Source organism: Cicer arietinum, chromosome 7 (assembly GCF_000331145.2).
Source record: "Cicer arietinum cultivar CDC Frontier isolate Library 1 chromosome 7, Cicar.CDCFrontier_v2.0, whole genome shotgun sequence".
In the NCBI taxonomy this organism is placed as follows: domain Eukaryota; kingdom Viridiplantae; phylum Streptophyta; class Magnoliopsida; order Fabales; family Fabaceae; genus Cicer; species Cicer arietinum.
The window spans coordinates 19,451,384-19,471,246 of record NC_021166.2 but is presented as its reverse complement, the minus strand read 5'-3'; the positions used below and the strand labels follow the sequence as shown (position 1 = coordinate 19,471,246).

The window sequence follows — 19,863 nt, the reverse complement described above, 5'->3', positions numbered from 1 at the left end:
GAAGCCACAAATCAAAGTTCTGAGTGGTCGTGCGGTGTCACCGCAAGTTTCTCAAAATTCAAACATAGGCATAAGAGAGCAAACACTAGAACCATTTTAATGTTTCCGTATTTACATTATTCTTTAGTTACACATAAATTATTCCTTATTTTTAATAAATCACTTATATTAAAAAGTACAAGCCAAATTTCGTAATTCGTAGCTCTAAATTTGGCAAGAAGCTACTCACGTTTGATTTGAAATGACATGTAGTATGTAGTATGGTGATGAACTTAATTAAGATATGTGGCTTAGCTGTTAAGTCTAGAGACCTACATTTGTGGTCTGGTCTGGACTACATAAACTTTTCCATCCTTGATGACACCTTCGATGTCCTGAGGAGTGCCATACAACTCTTCGATTGCATTTCCTGCACGGGCAATGCTTGACAAGATTGACTGGCGAAAGCTACCGTCGATCATCAGTGCATCTGTTGAGTAATCTAGCACCACTTTCTCCTCTTCATCCATTGGCACACTGTTCCGAAAGAAAACTGGGTTAATCAGTTCAGACAGTATGATATAGAATTGCAAAACGATTATTTCAAAGAGTTTACATGACAAATCAATCTCGTGCACACATTATGTAAGACAAACTAAAACTTCATACAGAAACTGACAACTGCTAGTGCGGCTATTAGCTCTCGTGAATTCTAAGGTTCTATCATAATTGTTAAAATACGTAGTAATATCTTGTAATACCATCAGTATTTTTTAAATATCTTAAAATATCTTAGCTGATCTCTCACATTATGCTGGAGACGTTTCATGTTCAATTCGTTTGGAATACGACGTCTGCATCTTTTGATATAATTTTTACCTCAATTTCATATTTATTACTAGGGTAAAGAGTTACGGAAAGCCACTTCAGTAATTAAACATGTGGTTGCATTAGTTCATCAAATTCTATTAGTTCTATGAAAGATGCTCATCGAAGAATAGATGTCAAATTTTACCTGTCATAAAGGCCAGCACCAGCATAACCTTCTAGATCTTCGCCATTAGAATCAGATCGAAAGATAATTGACCGTCTTATAAATAGCCCAATAGGTTTGCTAGGATAACCCAAGACCTAAAGAAGCCCATAACCATCAGCAAAATAATGGGAAGTTTTACGAACAGATGCAGTACGGGTACAGGTAATTTCATATGTTCACTATGATGTTATAAACTTTGACATAATTGTTAGGATATCTAAATATCTCAACACATCATTATTATATTTCTATCATAAAATATATCTAAAATTATCACTTGAAAATAATTTTTATATTTCTTTATTTTCACAATTTGTTTTCCTTAATCTTTATTTGATAGGGATTAAGAAACTAGTATCATTATAAATATCAATGAGTAGCATCCAAAATGTCATTTGCATTATTGTCAATAGAATGTCATTATTCGCAGTACTGTTTTTGACCCTCTTGTCCAAATAGACTGACCCTTTAACTTTCAAAGTAGAAAATATTCATTAAAAGAATGATAACAAGCACCAAGCATAAACAACCATGGGAAAAAAATTCTATAACAAAATTACCTGAGGAGAGTTCAAATCATGTTTCTTGCAGATAAAACTCAAAGCACGACCGGGATAAGCTCCAACCAATGTTTCACCAAGTCCCTTTACAACCTATATCAAAAGAGAATCACACAAAATGTCCATGCTTATTGCCATCATCTCTTCAAATGGCGAATGTTTCAACAAATTTGTGGAAGCATAGGCAAAGAAGCATGAAATCATTAATTATACCTCGGCATATATTTCTGAAGAGTCTCCAGAGGATGGATTAGTTGTGTGAATGACAAAAGCGTAGTCAGCATTAATCACTTCCTGCACAAGGACAGCCATGGAAAGATATTCGTGGTCCAGTTTCACTTTTCTTGTGCTGAAGTACGCTCTTTCATTCCACTTTGAGCCCCACACCTTTTTGTGAGTCACAAACAAATCAATGATATTGATCCATGAGTACTAAAATAAGATTACCAGAGTACCACAAAAATTTTGGTTTCACCAAAATTTGACATAAGATAAATATAAAACACACTTCTAAAATGACTATTTTGTGCTGACATAATTGTTTTGATTGTATATCGCTTGCATGTCCCAGTGTAACAACTGAGGAAAGTTCAGAAAATCAATGAGGCATGAGAAAATTTGGTAGAGACTAGATTGTAGATAAAGCTGCCTGGGGAAAGAAAACCATAGTCACAAACTTCAGTTTATTAACTTTAACCCAGTCTGTGTATCATGTTAAGGATCAATACATTCAGGGCTGGACCTCACGTTTTAGGTGCCCTGGACAAACCAATAATATGGTGCCTTCATGATTATTTGAATATCGTTCTATTTGAATTTTTTGTTGCAAAGTCATCAATGGTATTTTACAATCAATGTAATTTAAAAAATTGATTTCAATAGAAATTTTAGCGAGAATATTTAATGTGACATTAAAGATCGCAAATAAGACTTTTTTTTGTCTTAAAAGAGATGGTAAATACCACCATAATTAACTCACACTACTGCGAGGTTTCGAGTTTGAACCCTAGACAAGACGTCCAACCTAACAATATCGGCATTTGTCAGTTGAGCTAGGATTTAAGGACATCGCAAATAAGACTTTAACTATTTCAATTTAGAAAAATTCCGTTCAACAGATGCAACACTAGCATGAATAAGTAATACTATTCTATATGTCATGCATGTCTTAGGAAAATAGTTAATCTATATACTATTAATTACTAAAAATATTGGGCCCTGGTTGGCCTCCCCTCGCGCCCACGCTCAGAGCCACCACTGAATGCATTCCTAATTGTTATGAAAAAGTCATAAATTCATAATTAGAAAAAAAATGAATCCATGAAAGTTATGTAAACATTGCCTCGTGGAAATAAAGTATGAAGAACAACTGATTTCTACAAACATTATATGTGCAAAGAATATTTATTATGAAAGAAAACATGTAATGATAGGCCTCCAATAACACCTCATTAAATTTTTTTAAATTTATGTTGACCATGATGGAAATGTAAGAGTAGTGGGGAGTGTGGCTCAAATATACAAGAAGATAAACACTTTCTTTTTGGAGCATGGTATATAATTTAATGGCACAGGCATCAAATCGAGTATATGGATATAAGTCTTACTTTTTTTATAGACTTCCATGCCTGTCCCCAGCGTTTTTCACCTTCATCACCCGGCCAAGGCATCCCAGAACTCTTCATCTTAGTTTTCAACTCATCTACCTGAAATAATCAGTTCATTGGCTTCATCTGTAAGACTGTACATCATTTTACATGTAGAGTAGCCTAAAAACATTAGAATGCATATCATCTTTTAACAGTCCAGAAAGAGGAGAAAAATGCAGACAAGTAACACGAGAAGTTAAACTAAAGGCAAGCTTCGACCTTAAAAACAGAAAATATAAATGAAAATTTTAACCCGACATTTTGAAAGGGAAATCAATAACAGAAATGTTGTATATGCTTAAAACGGGATTTCAATTAAAGTGGAGTGACTAGAGAAGAATTCTCTAAACTTATTTATGTTGTTTTCTTTAGGTAATTTTTTAGGCTGATACACAGCTTTGTTCTTAGGACATTTTTTTCTTTTATGATATCTCTTGTGTGCTATAAATATGGACCAATATCTTGAGCAGATTGATATATACAAGAAATACATAAAGTAATCTGGTTACACTAAAACCTTTACATACTGTTTGGTTCAAAGAAGGGCAGAGGTCAAAGGGGTTTTATAGATTGAAGGGAAAGGGAGGGGAGGAAAAATAAAAGTAATTTTACTATATGCCTTTATGGCAAATGGAGGATAGAAAGAAGCAAAAACTGTGATTTATATGGCTCGCTTAAAGTGAAAAGGCTTGATGTGGCATAGGTAACATGGGATAGTTAGGGATAAGAATTATGAAGGCAAAATTGTTAGCTCAGTCCACAACTATTTTAAGTCATTTCCCCTCCCCTCAAAATTCTTCCAATATGGGAGGTATGGCAAAATTGGAGGGAGAGACTTTTGCCCCCTCATTTCTTTTCCACTCCTCTCCCCCATGCCCTCTCCTCCTTTATATATTTCCTTTCTCTATCCCACTCCCTTCATTTCCTGCTCTCTATGTACAGGTAGGAGTAGATGTTATTTCCAGTTCTAATAAGGATCTCCATAATATCTTTGTTTGTTACTCTTAAAATTTGAATTCAGCCTAACTCAACCATACAAAACTAGCTTGTAAGGTGAGAGATGCTACCCACTTCTAGACACTTTTTTAGGTCATATCTCATCCATTGTGAGACTCTTAACAATTAAGAGGAGACTGACTTCCTATTTTTTGGCCACGGATTAGTGTACAGTCCAGCTGCTTTGCTAATTCCCTATTTATACTACCATCTCATACTAGCAATCATGGAAAATAAAATATTTTTCAGCAATTTCATATGCAACAATAATAATCAAAGAAAGAACAATGTTCGTCATATCATGCCAATCTAAAGCCTAACATTAAAAAGAACCTACCAACTTGGGTGGTGCATTCAACTGTAAAACTGTTTCACGAATTTCCTTGAGGGCACTGAAGTCTCCTTCAGTTAACTTCTTTTTTAAACTACTGACCTTCTCAGCCACATCCTGTTAGTTAATATGCCGTCCAAGATTTCATTAAACTACAGATAAAGTACATGAAAAATATAAAGTAAATGAAAAATAAAGAACTAGATGCCACACGTGCATCTAAGTAACCTTTGAGATTGAATCCTAAGGAAGTAATAGGCTTTAATGATCTCCTCTGCCAGAAGTAGGTTCTTGGCAAGAACCTTATCTTAACACTCCCTGGCTATAACACTCGTAAAGAAACTTCCAAGGAGCCAAGGGAACTCCTTATTACAATAGGGTTACTTGAGACATATTATGAAAAGTTCACTCATCACAGATATTTTGATTATTGGAGTATTAACTTCATGTTCATATTCAAATTTATGCTCCATTGATGAGTTACTAATACAAAAATTAAAAAACAAAATTATAATTGCCTAGGATCAAATGCAATAGTTAGAAATTCAACAGCTAGAATCAGAAGCTAATGTGAGTGTTGTTGAAATTGTCGGATTTTAGATAAAAGGAGAAGCGAAAATAATAAAAGCTTCTATATTACTGATAATAATTTTATGCAAATTTGATTACAAAAGACTCAATACTAATCTCTATTTATAGAGATACGTAGACTCAATCCTAATTCAGGAAAAAATCATAATAATAATGAGATATTCTAAGATATCTCTATGATTATAAATTGATCTTAGAAAATAACTCAATACTCTAATGTAATATAAAAGATATTATAATATATTTTCTAATATTCTAACAAATGTGACTGTATTACTGAAATACTATCCTCACCAAACAAGTGTGATTGTGTGTAATACTGAAATACTATCCTCATCAAACAAAAAGAGACATCTAACTAGAAAACATCATGGTAAATCCTCACAGGAAATAACCACGGAATATGAACAGTAAGGCTCGTTATGCAACATAACGTGTAGGAAATAAGGGATAATAAGTAGAACCTGATTTGACTTATCAGAGAGAACATGTTCAAAAACCCCAAATGGTATGGCAACCGAGGTAGGAATTCCGATCCAAGAAGGCACCTTTCCTTTTAAATAAGAGATATTACGAGATTTAGCTCCAACCTGGGAAAACACAACCTTACACAAGTTATAATGAAGGAACACAGAACTAGAACAGTGACAATTTAATAACATAACAGGTGTTTGGCCAGATAATGGCTAGATAGACAGACGTAAGTAAAAACAACTATAACTGCATAACATTGACAACGCATTTTGAAAATCTAACCATTTCACCAGTGAATTCTTCAGATGAGATAGCATATCTACCACTGAACTGCTTTCTGACCAAAGATAAGGGTGGAACAGAACCAATTTCTACCAGGTCGGTTGATTTGTCATCATTAATTTCACCCTCCTTTACCTCACTGTAAGAACCCCAAAAAAATGAAGAAAATTGGTGTTAAAATGGTTATTAAACAGCAATTTATGTTGTTCAGAGGGGCTAAAGCATAAATGTTACCTATAAACTACATCAGCAGATGTAGGCTTTAAACGCAAGAGCTTTCCTTTATTTGCTTGGAGGTCAGCAAGGATATTGGGATCAAAACATGTCGCAAAACACACCTGGAAAACTTGGAACCTTAGTATTTCCAATCAATGCATACGATATTCTTATTAGAAAAAAGTATTTAGCAATTATCATACAACAACTAAGCCTTCTTCCATTAGATGGGTTTAGCTACATAAATAACTCAACGCTATAGATACAGTTTTTGATGAAGTGCATTAATTTACAGTTTGACCACATACTACATATGTCATTATATTTGAGAAGTGGCAGCGAGAGTACCCTATTTGACTACACATCACTGATCAAACACAAAAATAAACATGAAATGCATAGGCCCTTCATTCAACAGTAGTAGCTTTAAATATAAGCCAAAAAAAACTGCTATAGAAGCAGGATACCTTGCTATTTCTTGCTCGTACAGATACATGAGAAAGGACATCTGGCATATCAGGTGTCAGCACAGCCACTGCACCATCTGGAATTTCCTCCTCTCCCCTCACGTTCTTGGCTATCAAAATTGTAGGTCGCTCATATGATTTGTTTTGAACAGCTAGCAACTCATCCACAACTTCAACATATCCAACAGCTTCAACTGGGCTAATAACCTGCCAGCTATAACCGACAACAAGAATCACACCAGAAGGCCATCAGTATCAAAACAACCAAATAACGAATAACATGACAGTTTAAGTGAAAGATATGACCCTGAAGATGAAATCAGGGACTCAAGTTGAACAAGTGTGATAAATCCCACCTTCCGAGATTAGCAGTCTTTCGGAGTACAGGATCTAGTCGATTTAGAAGAGTAGACAAAGAAGCAGCAGATCCGGCACGGATAATTTCTTCAGTAAATATTTCCACCTGCGAGAGGAGATTTTCAGGAGAGAAACAAGGGCGCAAAGAAAGAAAATTAAATAAACTAAAAAGACATACAGCCCATTCTTCCACGCCAAGTAATGATCCAAGATATTCTGCCGATGGCTGAAGAATTTTCTGGTATGACTCTGCCTTGTTTGTGAGTGCAAGGCGTGTTCTGTCAAGGACTGACTTTGCATACAATGCCCAATGACTGTCTTTATCCTTACACATGCTTGAGGCAAGACCCCATCCCTTTAAAACGAAAAAAATAAGAAATATAAATTATGGTCTTCATTTAGCTAGACAGATAGACCATGAACATCTACAACCGCTTGGACATTACTTCCATTTAGCACCAATACTGAAAAAGCACTTGTTGTTTTGTCTTCTAGTATTATCATGAGCCCTTCATAATCAGCTTTAAGGTGTTTGATTTTGCATGAAGCAATTTCAAATTAAAATGGAATAAGCATTCATAAACTTCTGGTATTCTAAGAACTTCCACATTGTTTGACTCATTATTTTATAGAATCATAAACTGCGAACTGACCAAGATAAAGAAATAGTTGCACATAATGAATAACTGAAAATAATAAGACGGAAAGGGGCATCGCTCTTCCCAGAATCAACTTTACAAGATATCATGGATTTAATTTTTTATGCTAATAAGCAGAATCATACTTTGCCACAGTCATATCAGTATACCTTCAAACAGTAGATAAGATCTTCATTGTCGTCTGATGAGAGTGCAAGGTTTTCAAGAACCAAGCAGATAAAGTACATTAATTTCTGCATAATCCACACATCGGCATATCAGGCTTCATATCTTTGCATATTTTAGGTTCGATAAAAAAAAATACTGATTTAAAAGTAAATATATATCAACATAAATAACCAGTGAGCATCTTTTAAGAACTGTTAGACCCCCAAAAAAGGGAATCACCTCAGGTCCAGCATTGTTTAATTCCTCGTACCCCCTTTCCACTGCTGTTCTAACCGTAGAATCAAGGGCAATATCCAAAAATAAGAGATCTTTCAGGCGACTTTGGGACTTATTGAGTAATGGTCGGAGATCCTGACGAGCCTCTAGCAAACCCTATTGCAAACAAATATGCATTCATATCAATAGGGGGAGTGTAGGGTATACATTCAAACTGCTATGATATATCTAGAAAACATCCCATAACTCTTCATTTTTTCTTATCAGAATATTGTGGAGTATATCAAATTAACCCTTAAAAAGAGATTTTCCATACTTCAAAATATTTCTTGATTTGTGTTGTGTGAAGGGTTTAAGATAAAGGAGCAAAAAGAATAAGAAATGAAGTATATGAATTATGATTTTGGTTTTGAGAGTCTCATATTGGATAGTGATATAATCTAAACAATGGTTATAAGTGGTGGGCATCTCTTACCGAACAAGCTAATTTTGTAGTGCTGATTTAGATGCAATCGAAGTTTTAACTATTGGAATCTATGCTTGACCTATTGGGGAACCCGTTATTAGGCAACCAAGGACACACTCCAGATGGTCAGTCTTGAGTGTGAAGGGGGATTGAGAGTTTCATATTGGATAGTAATATGGTATGATTAATGGTTATAAGTGGCGAGCAACTCTACCTTATGAGCTACTTTATATAGGGTTGATTTAGGCTATAAGCCCGAATTCTAAGATATTGTCATAATTATTCTAGATCTATTGGGACACCCGTTGTTAGACCACGCAGGTCACGCTGCAGATGTCTAGTTCTGGACATGAGGTCTAGTTCTGGACATGAGGTGTTAAGAGGCTCACACTGGATACTGATGGATAGAATAATGGTCATAAGTGGTGAGTGTCTCTCTCCTTATAAGCTGATTTTGTGGGGTTAAGTTCGACCTTAAGCTCAAACTCAAAGATGGTATCACAGTATATCTTAGATCCATCAGGCCATCCAGGTTATACCCTAGATATCTAGTCCCAGGTGTGAGGTATGCGTTGAGAGCCTCATCTTGGATAGTGATATGGCCTGAAAAGTGGTTACAAGAGTACGATATAAAAACAGTAACCTTTATTTATACTAATACTAGAATGCTAATCCTTGTTAAATAAGAAAACTGATCATGATAATAGTTTTGAAACTATGGAATTTATATGAAAGGAAAAGAAAAATAGTAACGGCTTGAATATTATTCATAATGAATTAATACTAGCTTGATATAAAAGATTAAAAACTAATCCCTAAATATAGGGACACAAGACTCTTGATCCTAAATAAATAGAGAAGACATAAAACAAAATCATAATTGTTAAATGAGAGGAATGAGATACCTATGGTGAAACTGTGTGCATAAACTACATAGCGGTGTCGATTTCATATAGGCTCAAAGTAGTAATCACAGAAAATAAATATAGGGGATATTATCCCTATTTTATATGGTCACTGATTATATTAAAGCAGCATATACCTCAAGCAGCGGCTCAACATTTTTATCTTCAACATGTTCCATGACAAACTGAACTAACTCCTGCTTGAGATAGATCATACAAATAGTTGTTATAGTTCATGAGATATAACAATATCACAACAAAATTCGAACAAAGATGACATTACATTAAAACCAGATGGCAGACCAGGCACCGGATTTATCTGCACCCCAACCATGAAGCCCTGACCCTGCGGAATAATAGAGAATAATTCTTAGCATAATCTCTCAAAAGATAAAAAAAAAAAGTTTCCTATGCAACAGAGTTCTTAGCAATTTTGTTACCTCAGATTTATAGCCTAAGCAATTCGTAATAGCAGATTCAAGATCTGCACCTGAATGAACTGCCTGCATATGATATAATCAAACAAAAGTCATCACGCGACAACATAATTGACAAGTTGGCAAAATATGTTAAGGGTACTGGTGTGCAGCTCAAGATTGGATTAACTTTCTTAGAAGACCACCAAAAGAAGGAATGAAAGAAAAAACAATTCTTCCAATAATCTCTGGCAGTAGTAACTGAAATAAACCGTTCCCCTCCCTCTTGCTGCTTATTATTTACAACAATAAACTTAATACAATTTAGCTCCATTATGGTATCAGGGATGTGGTGCAACATTTCTATCATCATCATATTCTAATGTATATGCACCCATATTTCACAGCAATAAGAATCATAACAAAAGAGAAGAATATTGAATAGAAGCAAGAAAACTTTTAACAAATGTGCAATCACTAGCTCAAAAAGAAGAATAAGAAAGCAAAATAGAACTCAATTTAAGCCACATATGAATCCAACCTTCAATGTCCTCATGTAGTTTCCCAGATCTCGCAAAAGACCTTCCTTCTGATCTCTCTTAAAATTTGGTTCAGAATGGATGCCACGGTCATAGCTCAAAAGCCGTTCTTTTGTTATTCCGTTGTCATTCAATGTTTTCCAATAAACACCAACATCAAAGTCGCTACTTAAATAATCAATTAGTGCCTGGGGAGATTTTTCCCGAATTATCAAAGGTGAGGATAAAAAGGGAAACATAAGTATTACAAAGAGATCAACAACAGCATATTACCTGACAGATTACAACATCATCAGGACTAGTATTATTGTGTAACTTCTGGTGCCATTCTTCCATCATTCCACCCTTACAATCGTTATTTCTCTACAAAACAAACATAAATTTTCCATGTAATTTAAGATCAATGCATGTAGAGAGGGGAGAAATATGAGGAAATGAAGGAAAAACAAATAAAATCATATCTACCTGGACGACAAGGATTTCATCTCTAATACGCTGTCCCACATCACCTTCACCTCCACGGCCAACAGTAGAAAGAATCATCCTCACAACTTCCCTGTACTGTGGATAACTTGCATAAACGTCCTGGAGCAACTCTGTAAGCCTATCTTGGGCTTTACTTATCTCACTGTTCCAATCAGTAATCGATGCTTATGATCAGAAGAGATTAAGCACAGACAGAAAGATATACTATAACAAATGAATTAGCCTGTTCACAAAAGAAAGACGATAACTGACGAAACCTGAAGCAGAAAGCAAGATATTGTGATTCATAATTTATATTTTCTGGAAGGATTTAAAAACTTTAATGTCTGGGGTGCATAAACCAAGTGATAATAAACATTTAAAGGAAATTTACCGTGGCTTCACATTGTAGTTTTTGTTCCATATGAGCTGTCTTGTAGCCATAAATCTCATCCACACCAAAATACCAGCAAGACCTAATTGCCCAGCATTTTTGGCTTCATCTATCAATTCTGATGCAATATTAAATCTGAAAAAACAGATGTATAAGTGACTTACCCAGATTATACTGAACAACGTAAATCCTATTAAGTATTTGGGTGAGTACATTGAATCAGCATGGGCTACCTCAGATTCAAGAGAATATATTGGTTAACTCAAAGCATGCATGCAGTCAACGAATACAAGATACCAATATTGGTGAACTCATAAATGGATTAAGGAAACGATAAACCACTTATTTCTGAAGTTGTTCTTAATAGTTGGGCTTATAGTTTTTCTTGGCCTGTCTCTCTTCATAACTATTGGTTTATATTCCATTTTACAACCCTCCTTACCCATGTTTCTACGATATTCCTCTACACATGTCTTACCATATTTTTTACGATAGGAGTTACCCCAATTTTTTAACTAATAATAGTATTTCTTATCCCATCTAATCATGTTAGCCACACATCCATCATAGTTCTCTCGTCTCAGAAGCACTGAGTTTACTTCCTTGTTGGCTTAAGTGACACGTTTCTATTAAAGATAACACATGAAACATTCTCATTTTGTCTACTTTGAAACTTATGCCTGACATCTCCCCATCATTTTGTATGATAGAATGATGAGCTTGTGGAGTAGTCATCTCAAAGCTAGGATTTAAAATGTCGGTATGGGGACTAGTACTATAGTACTCTACCTAGACCCTACTTGTTGTCATCTCTCAACCCCAAAAGCTAACTCATGGGGTGAGAGTTGCTCCCTTCCAATAACCACAGTTTTGGTGATATGAGTAGTCAATGTACAATCTCAAACAATAAGAATATACTCCTACAACTCAAAGTTGACCCTTGGTCCACAACTATAATTATTTATGGTGAAATCTTATGTATTCCTACTGTTGGAAATAGGAAGGAACTTGTGGAAATAGTAGCATTTAATGCTTATGTTCATGTACTTTCAGATTTATGTATAATGTTCATGTACTTAGGAAGTTGCACTCGTGTTTATTCTTCTTGAAACATATCATGTAATTAATTAGGAAGTGTATATATATATCCCATCTACTTAGTGTTAATCACTCGAGCATTTCACAGTTTTCCTAAGTCTAAATCTTCAAAATCCCTCTTCTCAATGTGGTATTACTTATTAGAGCAGGTTTGATCCCACTCTGCCTTTTTCACCTGTGTTGTTGCCATCTTCTGTGTTGTGTCATAGTAAACCTAGACCAACCCAGTACCAGGTGTAAAATTATTGAAGGAAGGTCAACTAAACCTTTGATACAATGCCTGTAACAAGGAGACCCTGGGCCAGTCTTCAAGCCAACATGCCTCACCACAAAAGCAATTGCAGATCATTTTTTCTTAAGATCATGTATGAAAACTTTATTTATAGTACTTAAAGACAATGATAGATTGGAACAATTTAAAAAAGCAGTAAAACCTTTTAAGGGATTACTTACCTATGCATAAAGGACTTTTGTGCCTCACTTTCCACTTCTGCTATTTTATCCAACAAGAACTTAGCTGTACCTTTGCCATCACCTAAACCCTTCAATGGAAAAAAAAAAAGTCTTGTCAATCAAAATACCATTGTGACATCAACCAATATATGTCGATTTAGGGGAACCACTGATACAACTGCACAAAGTGTAACCTTTTGTATCTTCTTCTTCCCACCAAATTCAATATAAAAATCTGATCCATTGTTCTTTAACCATCTTCCATCTGATAGAATGACAAAAGTTAATCCTCTAAAAGTGTCATCATCGACCTCTATATCCAAGGACTGGACCTGAAAATTGTATTAATACTATCAGAAATTTTAAACTCCGATCTCAGAGGCCTAAGATAAAAATACAACTTCAGATTGTTATTGTAGAAACCTCGGAAAAAAGATGAGATGAAGAGCCAGCTTTAAGAGGTGTTTCTACAGCCTTATCCATAATAACAGATTCAGGGGGCAGAGAGCTTGCAGGTGGTGCCTAAGATTGCCATTATATTTCGTGTAAGTAAAAACCCAAAAGAGATATACACGCAACAGATACATCAATTTAAACATCCAAAGTCTCCTGTCAGTATTAGAGTTGACAATGTACACTCACCAACCACTCTCCAGGTGTTGTTCTAGATAAGGCCCAGTGAAGTGTAATAGGTAATTTGTAGTCTGTTGCCAGGTGAACCTTAATCTTACCATCATCTTTAGTAACGAGGACCTTAAAGAAAGAAAGAACTAAAATTAGGATTGTCATCAAAAGAAGACCTTCTGGCCAAAAAAGATGGGAAAAAACAGCAAGTTATTAAAATTGTCTCACCAAAAGATCATTATCAGCAAGCTTGAAAATCTTTCTATTCAAAACACTACCCTTATCATCCTCTTCCCTTGCTTTGGCATATCTTTCAACTACTGTCAAATCCTTTGTCAAAGCCTTTGGAGCATCGACAACTTGTTGGTCTATGTTTGCAGCAGCATTTCTGTTGATAAGCTGCGTCAAATCTCTCTTTTTCCTTTGTATTCCTTCACCACGAAAGTATTTTTTGGTTTTCGATTGCTTGGAAACTTTAGTTTGTATCTCTCCTTTGGTAATCTTCTTCCGTATCTCATCCACAGAAGCACCCTTCTCAAGATCAGCTAGCAATTCTTTTCTTGCTTCCTCAAATTCCATCTAAGTCAATTGAGGAAAGAGAGCAAAAAAGTCTGATGAGATACAATGAACACTATAGTGTTGAGAATCTAAGTAATTAAAGTTCGTCAGAAAAGGGGAAATCAGAAAGGATTATATAAGGTTACAAGTTGTTGTTCTGGAGAATAATTAGGCTTCCCAGCTTTTTCCCAGCGTAGAAAAGCTTGAATCTGTACAAGTTCATCAGGGATGGTTTTTGTTTCTGAAACAGAAGGTTCCTTTACTTTCGCAGCATTATCTTTTTTAGGCTCCTTCACTTCAGCATCATTAGGTTTGTTAGTCAACCTTGCACGAATGGCTTGTACAGATGTACCCCTAGCTACTTCTTCCAATAGTTCGCGTCGAGCTGCTTCATATTCCTCCTAAAAGGGAAAAAACATATAAAAATGATGCATGGGAAAACAAAATGCATTAGCTCTGATTTAAGCATTGAAATGTATCTAGCTAACACTTCTGTTTAATTCCAAATCCCAAGTTCCAACAACTACAAGAGAATGACAGAAATATGATAAAATCCATTTCCCATATTATGCTGCATTATCTACAGAACTGCGTAACTACTCAGTTGTGTTGTTGTGGTATTGCTTATTAGTGTCAATGTCTTGGAGATCTACAGATCGCTCCTATAAATCCCTTATTGAAATCCTATTTGAATTTGTTGTCCCATTGCGGTCCTACCAGACCTTGCCATTCGTAAAAGTAAATACTCTACTTACACTGGACAGGTGGATCGATTGAAAGTCCAACTAGTTGCAATAGGGTCATTGTTTAGGAAAACCAAAATTTTTGGTTGATTATGTTATTTTCTAGGGACTGAAGTAGCCCAATCACATGCAGGTAGGAATAGTCATTCTCAAAGGAAATATGCTCTTAACTTCTTAGAAGAATCAGAGCGCGGATGCTTGATTGTAAGCCAATGGACATGCATATGAACCTTGATGTGAAGCTTTACGGTTGTACCTTATTAGGGTGCTATATCTTATGGAGGAAATCAGGGAGTATTAAATTATCTCAACATGACCAGACTAGATATTTCATCACAAGTCAGTGTCATGACTCGTGAGTCAATTTCTTGACTGGCCGTGTGATAGTCGTTTAAATGTAATTGCTCAGATCTTAAGGGGTATTAAAGGTTCGCTTAAGAAAGGGCTTGTTTATATATATAATAAAGGTCTTACCAATATTGTTCGATGCTTAATTGCGGATTGGGCAGGTGATGCAAGTGATAAAAGGTTCACTTTAAATTATTGTGTTCTAATTGGAGGAAACTTAATTTCAACAATAGAAGGAGGTGAATTTGATGACCCAATGTCAAGTAAGAAGATAGGGTATATCGCACTATGGCTCAGGATACTAGCGAATGTTTGTGGTTGAGACTTTAATCCAAAAACTGAAGTATTGTGAAATAGGTCCCACGGAACTTGTGATGTTGTACCTTTCCTCAAAGTTTTGTCATTCGTTAAAGGACTAAACACATCGAAATTGAATTCCATTTTGTTAGAGAGAAGATCTTGTTGGGCATCTAACAGGATTATTCTTTCCTTCATTGTTTATTGTCTCTCTTTATTACCTTTGATAGAAGAACTAGCATCCATTGCATGTCATACAAGAACTTCCCCTGGCGGTGCGCCAATCGGTGCTTTATAATTTTCCAAATTAACTTGCACTCATATAGCCACACGTTATGACAGAATAAGCACCACTAACAAAATGTTCATCCCGCCCTAACAAGTAACAGATGCTTATTTCATTGCAAAATTAAAGGTAGTAGAACCATCTATCTAATAACTACTCTTTGCAACAAAATCATCTATTTTTATGAAGCAATTATTCTGTTATAAAGTGTGGATTGTGGACTAGATTCAAAGGGTAATTAAGAAAATTACTCCTGTAGGTCGAAAATTACAAGGAAAGTGCCCATTCAACTTTCAGAAGAAAATTGTCTATTTCTACATCATTAGAGAAAAAAGATTGCGGCTTCTTTCAGTAGTTTATTCTCAATAAGAAGTGGAAGCGCTTCGCTTTTTATTACTAATATTTCATGGAAACTAAACACAGAAACTAGAGAGTGGGCCTTAAAACCCACAAAGGATCCAAGAACCATTTAAATGAGGACTGAGACCATGAAAAAACAAAGACATGGACCAGGAAGGGGTTATAGCATTATATAGCTAGAGCATACATAAACCAATGTTGTCAATTGTGAATTGTGGAAAATAGCGGTTTTTTCAAATTCCGCTATACTATAGCACCGCAATAGCGGCTATTGGACAACATTTTGTACTAAATAACAATTTGTGGAACAATAACTATTTGTTTAAATTCCTCTACGCTATAGCGGCAATTTGATAACACTAACATAAACTTAACATTAACAGTAGATTCGGAGACTAAACTTTTTCTGAGGCTGTTATGCTGTGCATAATGAAGAACGCGTACCCTGGATAGATCAAAGGAACAGATTTGATATATTCTCTAAAGGCAAAGCATCAAAGCAATGTAGCCATGAAATTGCAAAGTAAAACAAACTAAATGGGAAACCATGAAAGTCATAAGAAGAATCAGCTAAAAGAAACAATGTAGGAAGCCAAATTTAGCAGCTAAATGCAAGACATGAACACTACTTGATTACTGACCTTCTCTTGCTCTGGGTTGTACGACTGCTTACCCTTTCGTTCCCACCTAATATATGCTTGAATTTGTACAAGGTCTTCGGGAATTGAAACTTGTGGAGCTAGCTTATCTTTTACTGGTAACTTGATGTGAAAGTTCTCACCATTGTTTTTAAACCTTTACTTCGTAAAAAAGCAAGTAACTATATTTAATTTCACCATAACATTGCGGGTTAAATATAGGGTAGAAAAGAAACTAGATTATGAAAGCACACCACTTATTCTGAGCTTCGTCAAGTATAAGGAACTCAATGGCTTGTGCAGCAGGATCATCAATTTCTATCCTAAGTAAGGATCCTGAGCCAGACTAATAAGAGAAAAATAAGAGAAAAAGAAAAGAAAAATTAGTCAAACAAAAAGCAAATCAATATTTGAACAAGTCAAGTCAGTTTAGGAAACCTTATTTTCTTTTGTAGTTGTTATTAAAACTTACTTTTACAAAAGGAGTTCTGAGAGCTCTATTCTTATAAACTTGAGTTCTATCTGGGTGACGAGAAGGAAGTACCCACTTCCTGGAAATAGCAAATAAGGGAAAAATATCTCCTTCAAGTTACAAGAAATATCGCAAGCTATTATTAACTACTAATTAACTAGTTTAGATACAAACACACTTTATAACTTTAAAACTCTGATACTGAACATACCCTTGACTTTCACATATAACTCCCCAATGTAAAAGCATAGAGCCACTAGTATTTGAAACCTGCAAATCTACTTGTGTTGCGGCTCCTGGTTCTGAAGAACTAACGCTGACCTGCTCCATCCGATAAAAGCAACCATTAGCTATTGTATTTCTACAATCTCAAATTTATTTTCAAAATAACAATTTAATTCAACAGATCAGCTGAATACCTGCAACTCAATATTTCCATCCAGGTTGAACTTCTTCGAAAGCTGCTCCGGGTCCCAAAAAACCAATCAATACACCATTACAAGTTCAAGTTAAGAAAAACAGACAAACAATTGGCACGCATTGAATCATTGGTTAAAATTCACCATGCACAGTACATCAATGATTTAAATTTTATCATTGAGTCATGATTTGAATCCTGGCAGCTGGATGTATTGACTGGTTTGTATCCAAGTTAATTTGTATAAAATTTAAGTTAACATGTATCCAAGAATCATGATTAAAATCCATATTGAATCATGATTTGTATCCAAGATAACTTGTACAAAAATATCATAGTCACAAGTCAACTTGTATCCAAATAACTAGTACAGATATACTAGTACAATACATGCAACTATTGATACCTGGATGTTTTAACACTATCAAGAATGAATCTGTGAGCAAAAATGCATAAAGCATTTACAATTTGACAATTCAATTAAAAAAGTAAACACTCCTAATGTTAACTTATGACATTTTAACAGAGTTGCATTCAATGTTACCAAAAGAAAACAAAAATAGTAATCACATTCAAAGAAACATAAACAATGTGTTTGGATTCCACTGAAATGTATTATTATTATTATTATTATTATTATTATTATTATTATTATTATTTATTATTATTATTATTTCAGTAGCATTCTCCCTCTAAAATGGTATATAAGCAAAATTTATTTTAAAATTTGGACTAACTACATTCACTTCTTAAAATCATTTTTTTGTTATATTTCATTTCAAAGGACATAATAAAATAAAAACGAAGAAGGATGCGATTAAATAAATCAAAACGAAAAAAGAAAAACAAAATAGTAAGTAGTAACAACAATAACAATAACATAATAATAATAATAATCGCATTCAAATAAATCAAAACGAAGCAATGACGACCAACACGTTTTCACAGTTTAGAACATACATCGGAAGCAGGATTTGTGGTTAACACAGCGCGTGGAATAGCTCGGTTCCTTCCCATAGCTAATTTGCGTTTCCTAACACACAATCTGTTCCCTCGGAAATTTGTAGAAAGCAAAAGCTTCTTTTCTTTGTGAACACTCTTCGACTGGAATAAAGTATTAGCAGTTACACCGCGAGAATTAAGCTTACTTTGATGCTCAGCAACCGTTTGAGTTTGACAGAGCAGTGTTTGGTGAAAGATACTGTGACTCATCTTTGTGGATCCACTCTTTCTTCTGCATTAATCCGTAACTCGGAATCAACATAATTAACATAAACTAAACTTGTTCAAGTTAATAATCACCACAAAATCAAAATCGCGATGCTACAAAAATCAATTCAAAAAATTGATGAGAAAAAGGAGAAGTGAAATTGGTGATTGAAGGGGAAGGAACCTTTTGATGAATCGGTGAAATGTGAGAGTGGAATCTTCGGCAGAATGGGAAGGGAAAATATCTACGTTGATGAATGAGAAAGTTTTGAAGTGTGTGTCATGATGAGTGTATGAATGATAGCGGTTGCTTTGATAGTCATCACTAGTCGTATTTTTGGAAGGTATATCGAGGATGAAGGACACGTGGCGAGATGGAATTGGAGAGGGGTTGTGTAATAGAGGTTGTCACGTGCGGAATCGCATGGAAACACGCATCAATGGCCTCATACGACATATCCCGTGGGGTCCGTGAGGGATGGTACCTTTTCTTTTCCTTGATTGTCCATATTTTTTCATTTAATTTCTTTCAATCAAACACAATATTTTATCTATTTTTAATAGTGTGAATTAGATGAAATATTTTCTTTTAGAAAAGGATAACATTGAAAAAATCATCTTTTTCTTGAAATTATAGATGTTACTAAATTAGTGTAAAAATACACATTAATAAATTAGTGTTATGAAGGTTGAATATTTAATTTTTTATTTATTTATTTTAAATTATCTTTCACAATTATTAGGTGAGATTTATATCTTTTCATAGAAAAATAATCTCATTAAAATCCTAAAATGAGAGTAATATAATTAAATTGATTATGCATTGGAATATTTAACATCTATATTTTGAGATTAATAATAAAGTCAAAGTATATTAATTATACACTTAAATGTTTTTTAAGTCAATCATATATTTTTAAATCGAAATATGAATTATAACAATCAAACTAATTTATTTCAAATATAGTTAAATGTCAAGAATGATGTAAAACTCATAGTCTTTAATTTCATCTATTCTCGGAAAAAAATATTTATTGATGTTCGCTCAGATTGATTATAGATGGTCTCTTAGATTAGTATTTCTCAGTCATTTCAAAAAACATATGAAATACAAACTTGAAACAAACTAAAATGTACAACAAGACGGAAAATCAAAATGTCGCACAAAGACGAAGAACAAACAATGTCACACT

At 34.6% G+C, this 19,863-nt stretch overlaps 1 protein-coding gene across 2 annotated transcripts; it reads right to left on the bottom strand.

The window, feature by feature from the left end:
* Positions 1-71: 71 nt before the first annotated feature.
* LOC101506240 (alpha-glucan water dikinase, chloroplastic) lies at positions 72-19,076 on the bottom strand. 2 transcript variants are annotated; one of them, XM_027336804.2, is made up of 34 exons: positions 18,855-19,076; positions 18,422-18,695; positions 17,463-17,504; positions 17,255-17,364; positions 17,044-17,122; positions 16,826-16,917; positions 16,575-16,728; positions 14,046-14,300; positions 13,570-13,920; positions 13,360-13,470; positions 13,141-13,239; positions 12,912-13,049; positions 12,718-12,806; positions 11,167-11,301; positions 10,773-10,935; positions 10,581-10,670; positions 10,310-10,495; positions 9,793-9,855; positions 9,636-9,698; positions 9,490-9,549; positions 7,937-8,137; positions 7,747-7,830; positions 7,117-7,293; positions 6,938-7,044; positions 6,582-6,795; positions 6,133-6,236; positions 5,899-6,037; positions 5,607-5,732; positions 4,558-4,668; positions 3,183-3,281; positions 1,789-1,962; positions 1,576-1,668; positions 995-1,110; positions 72-516 (listed from the first exon to the last, which is right to left on the bottom strand). In XM_027336804.2, exons 2-34 carry the CDS (start codon positions 18,671-18,673, stop codon positions 312-314), a joined length of 4,482 nt encoding a protein of 1,493 aa, XP_027192605.1. In that variant the 5' UTR covers positions 18,674-18,695; positions 18,855-19,076; the 3' UTR covers positions 72-311. The 2 variants fall into 2 exon arrangements, with proteins under 2 accessions (XP_027192605.1, XP_004509565.1); XM_004509508.4 differs by having other exon boundaries at positions 7,985-8,137; positions 18,855-19,011.
* Between the last annotated feature and the right edge of the window lie 787 nt (positions 19,077-19,863).

Coding starts and splice junctions, on each gene's coding strand:
- LOC101506240 (XM_027336804.2), bottom strand. CDS start 18,673: ATGAGTCACAGTATCTTTCACCAAACACTGCTCTGTCAAACTCAAACG. Junction 13,921..14,045: donor ATTCTCCAGAACAACAACTT/GTAACCTTATAT, acceptor CAATTGACTTAG/ATGGAATTTGAGGAAGCAAG. Junction 9,550..9,635: donor GTCTGCCATCTGGTTTTAAT/GTAATGTCATCT, acceptor TATCTCAAGCAG/GAGTTAGTTCAGTTTGTCAT.